Source organism: Lutra lutra, chromosome 10, assembly GCF_902655055.1.
Source record: "Lutra lutra chromosome 10, mLutLut1.2, whole genome shotgun sequence".
Taxonomy (NCBI): Eukaryota; Metazoa; Chordata; class Mammalia; order Carnivora; family Mustelidae; genus Lutra; species Lutra lutra.
Window position 1 is genome coordinate 62,436,339 of NC_062287.1, and position 9,108 is coordinate 62,445,446.

The window sequence follows — 9,108 nt, forward strand, 5'->3', positions numbered from 1 at the left end:
TAAAAGTCTATGCTTAGGTTTATGCTGGTCTGTCCTAAGCTCTTTTTTTAAATTTTTTAATAAACATATAATGTATTATTAGCCCCAGGGATACAGGTCTGTGAATTGCCAGGTTTACACACTTCACAGCACTCACCATATCACATATCCTCCCCAATGTCCATAACCCCAACACCCTCTCCCTTCCCCCCCTCCCTCCAGCCACCCTCAGTGTATTTTGTGAGATTAAGAGTCTCTTATGGTTTGTCTCCCTCCCAATCCCATCTTGTTTCATTTATTCTTTTCCTACCCCCCAAGCCCCCTACATTGCATCTCTACTTCCTCATATCCTAAGCTTTTTTAAAATCAATTTTAAAAACTTGAGTATGGTTGAAATACAATGGTGCATTTCAGATGTACAACATAGTAATTTGACTTCTCTGTATATTATGCTACATTCACCACAAGTGTAGCTACCATCAGTCTCACTACATTACTATTATAATATCATCAATTGTTTTCCCTATGCTGTGTTTTCCCTATGCTGTGACTTATTCATTCCATAACTGAAAGCTTGTATATCCCACTCTTTTCACCCATTTTATTCATCCAATACCTTCTCCCCCTTTGGCAACCATCAGTTTGTTCTCTGTACATATAAATCTAAATCTGCATTTTGTTTGTTTATTCATTTGATGCTTTAGATTCCACATATAAGTGAAACCATATGGTATTTGTCTTCCTTAATCTGACTTATTTCACTTAGTGTAATGCCCTCTAGGTCCATCCATATTGCTGCAAATGGTACATCATCCTTTTTTTACAGCTGAGTGATATTTCAGTGTGTGTGTGTATATAAATCTATATCATATCTTCCTTATCCATTTGTAAGCCTGCTACATTTGATACTATTATATAAAATACTGTCTGCATTTATTGTGTTAAGAATATTTTTTGTCATTAACATGTTAAGACCTACATAAGATTCCATTTACTATATAAACTCTAAGTTTATGATATAATAATTCCCTAATTATAGAGACAGAAGATTAAATAAACAACTGCTGTCAGTCACTAGCTCCGTGTGGGCACTAACCTAGGTAATCAGGAAATGAAGCTAGAGATCTCTGTAGTGCAGGAGGTGATATGTTGCCAACACAAAAATTCTCACTTTCCTATCTACTTGCCTTGTAATTCATACTAAAATAATCACCTGGGTCCCTGCTACCTCATAGGCTACAGTCAGTGGCTTGTGGCTAGAAGAGATTTCACCAAAAGTCTCTTAAAGCTATTCTATAATGAAGCCTGTGCTTCCTTATATGGCTTCCTCCTTGTGCTTTCCTTTTCTACCCTTTCAGCCTCAGAAGTAAATCGAAGAGCAAATCCAGGAAAGGCCATTTAGAGAGATACTAGTTCTGCATTTGTTTGCTTATTTAAATATTGAAGTGCTATCAGTCTTCTGCTCGGTCAATCCTTTCCACCCCATCAGGATACATGATTCATGAACTGTTCTATGTAAACTACAATAGAGCAGAGGACATGGGAACTTCTAGCATGTATCTTCAGTGCTGTCCAGAAATCCAGCTGTCAACTTGCAATCCATCCCTCTTCTTTCTTTCTCTTGGATTAGTTCCTTGAAGGTGGTTTTGAATCCTAGTTCCTAATTTAGGCCGTAAGAGCTCCTCTGGACTTTATAGAAGATACAGATCCCAAGCTCAAGAGCATTTTCTACCCATCTCGGCTAGCTTTCCTGTGCTTAGCATCCTGGCCCCGGATTAGGTGCAGAGTACGGCGTAGGGCTCTCTTGACCTCCTGATTGCGCAAGCAGTAGATGATAGGGTTAAGCAATGGTACAATAACAGCATAGAGCACAGAAACAAGCTTGTTGGTGTCAAAAGCTGAGAGTGCCTTTGGCCGGGCATAGATGAAGATACTGGCTGCATAGAAGATGATCACAACAGTGAGGTGAGAGGCACAGGTGGAAAAGGCTTTATGGCGCCCAGCAGCTGAAGGAATGCACACCACAGCACCAGTGATGGCCACATAGGAGGCCCCAGTGACAGAGAGTGGCCCCAGCAAGATAAAAATGGCCAGAACAAAGTCTGTAAGCTCTGCTGTTGACATGTCAGTGCATGAAAGATTGAGCAATGGGGAAACATCACAGAAGAAGTGGTTGATGATGTTGGGTCCACAGTAGGAGAGGCGAGAAATGAGAAAAACCTTGACCATGGAGATGCCAAAACCTCCAGCCCAGGAGCCAGCTGCCAGCTGCACACACAGCCGGCCACTGACAATGATAGCATAGTGGAGAGGATGGCAGATGGCTACATAGCGATCATAGGCCATAACAGCAAGAAGGACACACTCAGTGCAGCCCAGTCCCAGGAAAAAATAGAGCTGTGTCATGCAGCCCTCAAAGGAAATTAGCTGTCCCTGGTTCTTTTTGGACCCAACAAAGCCAGCTAACATCTTGGGAATAGTGACAGTAACATACCAGATCTCCAAGAAGGACATATTAGCCAGAAAGAAGTACATGGGTTTATGAAGGGTGGGCTGGTTCCTAATTGCCATAATGATGAGTGTATTTTCAGTCAGCACCAACACATAGGCCAGCAGTGAAAGGGCAAATAAAAGTGCCTGCAGTGGTGCAGGAGCTGGGAAGCCCAGCAACACAAACTCACTTACCCTCCCACTCTGGTTCCTCTGCTCCATGTTGTCAGTCTTGCCCACTGCTTTTTAGGAGAGGGAACAGAGGATCTTCAGGAGCCAACAGCAAGGACCCAGCCTTTTTCTTGGTGGATTTATATTGACAGAATATATGTAATGCATGTAATTTATCACTGAACTGAGGCCATCACTTTCTTCTGTAATCTTGAAATGAGCTAAGACAAAAGTGGACAAAAACAAACTGCTTTATATTGATGATAGGATAAAAATCTGTTTTGGCCCTTGGAGAAGCATATACTGATGAACACTTGTAAAAGTGATATTAGTTGGCCCCTGAAGAATATAGATCAAAACCAAAAATAGTAAGAGAGTCTAGGCTGCCCTAATGTGAGAGGTTTTTTTGGTGAGCTAGATTATGACTCTGTTTTGAGGAAATAACAATAATGTACAACACAATTGAGTATTTACCAGGGATGGATAGTGTGGACACTGTTTTAAAATATATGCAGAGGGGCGCCTGGGTGGCTCAGTGGGTTAAAGCCTCTGCCTTCGGCTCAGGTCATGATCCCAGGGTACTGGGATTGAGCCCCACATTGGGCTCTCTCCTCTCTCTCTCTCTCTCTACGTGCCTCTCTTCCTACTTGTGATCTCTGTCTATCAAATAAGTAAATAAAATCTTTAAAAAAATAAACTATATGCAGATATTAATTCACTTAATCTTCAGAAGAACCCTGTGAGTTAGTACTATTATTAACCCCACTTAACACCTAAGAAACTGAGGCACAAAGAGATTAATTAATTAATTAATTAAAAGGTCACACCGATAGTAAGAGTTGGAACCAGGAAGTCAGGACCTCACAGCTTTAAAAATATTCAGGCAACACAAAGAAGGGACTATAAAGGGAGGAGGAGTCAAGATGGCGTAGAAGAAGCACGTTGAGACATCAGGTAGCAGGAGATCAGCTAGATAGCTTATCAAACCATTCCAAACACCTACAAATCCAACAGAAGATCGAAGAGAAGAAGAGCAACAATTCTATAAACAGAAAATCGACCACTTTCTGAAAGGTAGGACAGGTGGAGAAGCGAATCCAAAGCTACAGGAAGATAGACCATGGGGGGAGGGTCCAGCTCCCAGCAAGTGGCAAAGCAGTGGAGCACAAAATCAGGACTTTTAAAAGTCTGCTTCACTGAGGGACATCGCTCCAGAGGCTAAGCAGGGGTGAAGTCCACATGGGGACAACGTGGCCCCAGTTCCCGTGGGGTCACAGAAGGATCGGGGTGTCTGGGTGTTGTAGATCTTGCAGTTATTAGAGCAGGGAAGCTGGCTACAGAGACAGAGCTGAGGAGTGAGCTCTCAGCTTGGGGTTACCTTGAGCCATAATCTGTGGCACAGGCCACTGCTCTGTGAATGGGGTCCCCACAAGATCCAGGGAGACGCCCCCTGGAAGAGCTCAGGGATCTGCGGGGGTTCAGAGACTCCAGGCAGAGCTATGTGCCAGAGACAGAGATGCTTGGTCACAGGCTGGGTGAGCTCAGAGCACAGCCGGAGGCCAGGGAGACGGGAGTGATTGAGCACTTTTCTCTGAGGGCACACTGAGGAAAGGGGCCCTGAGCTCTCGGCTCCTCTGGGCCAGAGATTGGGAGGCTGCCATTTTCATTCCCGTCCTCCAGAACTCTATGGAAAACATTCAGGGAACAAAAGCTCCTCAAGCAAAACCAAGGGGATTACTTAGCCTGGCCCCTGATAAGGGCGGTGCAATTCTGCTTGGGGCAAAGCCACTTGAGAATCAGTACAACAGGCCCCTCCCCCAGAAGATCAACAAGAAATCCAGCCAAGATCAAGTTCACTTACCAAGGAGAACAGTGGAATTCCAGAGGAGGAGAAAGCAAAGCATGGAATTCATGGCTTTCTCCCCATGAATCTTTAGTCTTGCAAAGTTATTAATTTTATTTATTTTTTTTCTTCTGCTATTTTTTAAAACTTTTACCCTTTCCTCTTTTAACATTTTTTAACTAGTTTATCTTAACAATACCTTTCATTAAAAAAAAAAACTTTTTTGAACTTTCATTATTATAGTCCTATTTTATTCTTCATTGTATCTAACTTTATTTTTTGTATACACATAAGGTTTTTTCTTCTAAAAAATTTGGGGTACAACTTCTTCTAATAGATCAAAATACACCCTAAATCTAGCACCAAGCTTGTTCTAGTCTCCAACCCGAGCAAATTCTGTCCACTTTCTTTTTTGTTATTCTCCCAACAAACTTACCTTATCAACTCCTTTTTCAGAAATTTTAAAAAAATAATTTTTTTTCATCTTTATAGTCATATTTCATCCCTTCACTGTGTTTACCCTTATATATGTTTTTCATTCTTTAAAATTCACTCTTTCTTTAAAATTCATTCATTCTTTAAAATTTTGAGAGGTAGTTTCTTCTAAGAGACTGAAATACTCCCAAAATTAAGTGGGTGACCCTGTTCTAGTCACCAGTCTAATATATATATATATATATTTATATATGTATTCTTTTTTATATCTTTTCTTTGTTTTCTTTTTAATTTTTTTTCTGAACTTCTTTTTACCCCCTTTCTCCACCCCCCACTATTTGGGATCTCTTCTGATTTGGTTAAAGCACATTTTCCTGGGGTCTTTTAGTATTTTATTTGCTCCTTCATATATTCTTATCTGGACAAAATGACAAGGCAGAAAAACTCACCATGAAAAAAGAACGAGAGGCAGTACTGAAGGCTAGGGACCTAATCAATACAGACTTGGTAATATGTCAAATCTAGAATTCAGAATGACGATTCTCAAGGTTCTAGCTGGGCTCGAAAAAGAAGTGGAAGATATTAGAGAAATCCTGTCCAGAGAAATAAAAGGCCTCTCTGGAGAAATAAAAGAACTGAAATCTAATCAAGGTGAAATCAAAAAAGCTATTAATGAGGTGCAATACTGGAAGAGATTATGCTGAGTGAAATAAGTCAAGCAGAGAGAGTCAATTATCATATGGTTTCACTTATTTGTGGAGCATAACAAATAGCATGGAGGACAAGGGGAGTTAGAGAGGAGAAGGGAGTTGAAGGAAATTGGAAGGGGAAGTGAATGAGAGACTATGGACTCTGAAAAACAATCTGAGGGTTTTGAAGGGGTGGGGGGTGGGGGGTGGGAGGTTTGGGGAACCAGGTGGTGGGTATTGGAGAGGGCACGGATTACATGGAGCACTGGGTGTGGTGCAAAAACAATGAATACTGTTACACTGAAAATAAATTTAAAATTAAAAAAAATGGAGGCTCTTACTGCTAGGATAAGTGAGGCAGAAGAAAGAATTAGTGATATAGAAGACCAAATGATGGAGAATAAAGAAACTGAGCAAAAGAGAGACAAACAACTACTGGACCACAAGGGAAGAATTCAAGAGATAAATGATACCATAAGATGAAACAATATTAAAATAATTGGGATGCCAGAAGAAGAAGAAAGAGAGAGGGGGGCAGAAGGTATATTGGAGAGAATTATTGTAGAGAATAAGCCTCTGCCTTCGGCTCAGGTCATGATCCCAGGGGTTCTGGATCGAGCCCCACATCAGGCTCTCTGCTCAGCAGGGAGCCTGCTTCACCCCCTACTCTGCCTGCCTCTCTGCCTACTTGTGATCTCTGTCTGTCAAATAAATAAATAAAATCTTTTTAAAAAAAGAAGAATTAATTCCTATTCTCCTGAAACTGTTCCTAAAAATAGAAATGGAAGGAAAACTTCCAAACTCATTTTATGAAGCTAGAATCACCTCGATCCCAAAACCAGACAAGGAACCCATCAAAAAAGAGAATTACAGACCAATATCCTTGATGAATACAAATGCAAAAATTCTCACCAAAATACTAGCCAATAGGATCCAACAGTACATTAAGAGGATTATTCACCACAACCAAGTGGGATTTATTCCAGGGCCGCAAGGTTGGTTCAACATCTGCAAATCAATCAATGTGATACAATACATTAATAAAAGAAAAAACAAGAACCATATGATACTCTCAATAGATGCTGAAAATGCATTTGACATAGTACAGCATCCCTTCCTGATCAAAACTCTTCAAAGTGTAGGGACAGAGGGCACATACCTCAATATTATCAAAGCCATATATGAAAAACCCACTGCAAATATCATTCTCAATGGAGAAAAACTAAGAGCTTTTTTGCTAAGGTCAGGAACATGGCAGGGATGTCCATTATAACCACTGCTACTCAACATAGTACTAGAAGTCCTAGCCTCACCAATCAGACAACAAAAAGAAATTAAAGGCATCCAAATAAGCAAAGAAGTCAAACTATCACCCTTTGCAGATGATATGATACTATATGTGGAAAATCCAAAAGACTCCACTCCAAATCTGCTAGAACTTGTACAGGAATTCAGTAAAGTGTCAGGATATAAAATCAATGCACAGAAATCTGTTGCATATCTTTACACCAACAACAAGACAGAAGAAAGAGAAATTAAGGAGTCAATTCCATTTACAACTGCACCCAAAACCATAAGAGATCTAGGAATAAACCTAACCAAAGAGGCAAAGAATCTATATTCAGAAAACTATAAAGTACTCATGAAAGAAATTGAGGAAGACACAAAGAAATGGAAAAATGTTCCATGCTCATGGATTGGAAGAACAAGTATTCTGAAAATGTCTAGGCTACCATAAAGCAATATACATATTTAATGCAATCACTATCAAAATCCAATCCATTTTTTTCAAAGAAATGGAACAAATAATCCCAAAATTTGTATGGAACAAGAAAATACCTTGAACATCCAGAGGAATATTGAAAAAGAAAGCCAAAGTTGGCAGCATCACAATTCCGGACTTCAAGCTCTATTACAAAGCTGTCATCATCAAGACAGCATGGTACTGGCACAAAAACAGACACATACATCAATGGAACAGAATAGAGAGCCCAGAAATAGACCCTCGACTCTATGGTCAACTCATGTTCGACAAAGCAGGAAAGAATGTCCAATGGAAAAAAGACAGCCTCTTCAACAAATGGTGTTGGGAAAATTGGAAAGCCACATGCAGAAAAATGAAATTGGACCATTTCCTTACACCACACACCAAAATAGACTCAAAATGGATGAAGGACCTCAATGTGAGAAAGGAATCCATCAAAATCCTTGAGGAGAACACAGGCAGCAACCTCTTCGACCTCAGCCACAGCAACTTCTTCCTAGGAACATCGCCAAAGGCAAGGGAAGCAAGGGCAAAAATGAATTATTGGGACCTCATCAAGACAAAAAGCTTTTGCAAGGCAAAGGAAACAGTTAACAAAACCAAAAACAACTGACAGAATGGGAGAAGATATTTGCAAGTGACATATCAGATAAAGGGTTAGTATCCAAAATCTCTAAAGAGCTCATCAAACTCAATACCTAAAGAACAAATAATCCAATCAAGAAATGGGCAGAGGACATGAACAGACATTTCTGCAAAGAAGACATCCAAATGGCCAACAGACACATGAAAAAGTGCTCACCATCACTCGGCATCAGGGAAATACAAATCAAAACCACAATGAGATACCACCTCACACCAATCAGACTGGCTAAAATTAACAAGTCAGGAAATGACAGATGCTGGCAAGGCTGCAGAGAAAGGGGAACCCTCCTACACTGTTGGTGGGAATGCAAGCTGGTGCAACCACTCTGGAAAACAGCATGGAAGTTCCCCAAAAAGTTGAAAATAGAGTTGCCTTACGACCCAGCAATTACACCACTGGTTATTTACCCTAAAGATACAAACGTAGCGATCTGAAGGGGCATGTGCACCCGAATGTTTATAGCAGCAATGTCTACAATAGCCAAACTGTGGGAAGAACCTAGATGTCCATCAACAGATGAATGGGTAAAGCAGATGTGGTATATATATACAGTGGAATACTATGCAGCCATCAAAAGAAATGAAATCTTGCCATTTGCGCCGATGTGGATGGAACTAGAGTGTATTATGCTTAGCGAAAAAAGTCAATCGGAGAAAGACAACTATCAAATGATCTCCTTGATATGAGGAAATGGAGATGCAACGTGGGGGGTTTGAGGGTTAGGAAAAGAATAAATGAAACCAGATGGGATTGGGAGAGAGACAAACCATAAGAGACTCTTAATGTCACAAAACTGAGGGGGGCCAAAAGAAGGGGGGTAGGGAGAGGTTGGTGGGGTTATGGACATTGTGGAGGGTATGTGCTATGGTGAGTGCTGTGAAGTGTGTAAACCAGGTGATTCACAGACATGTACCCCTGGGGCTAATAATACATTATATGTTTAAAAAAATTAAATTTTTTTTTAAATAAAAAAGAAAAGTAAAAAAAAAAAAGAAGAAGAAGAAAAGGACTGTAAAATACATCCTGGATTTACATCTAGGGGAGAGAATCTTTAGGGCTCAGCTACAGAAGTGACTCCATATTACAAGAA

At 40.4% G+C, this 9,108-nt stretch overlaps 1 protein-coding gene across 1 annotated transcript; it reads right to left on the minus strand.

The window, feature by feature from the left end:
* Positions 1 to 1,707: 1,707 nt before the first annotated feature.
* Positions 1,708 to 2,691, minus strand: LOC125079401 (olfactory receptor 226). Its single transcript, XM_047692976.1, has one exon. The coding sequence runs from the start codon at positions 2,689 to 2,691 to the stop codon at positions 1,708 to 1,710; it is 984 nt and encodes a 327-aa protein (XP_047548932.1).
* Positions 2,692 to 9,108: the final 6,417 nt, after the last annotated feature.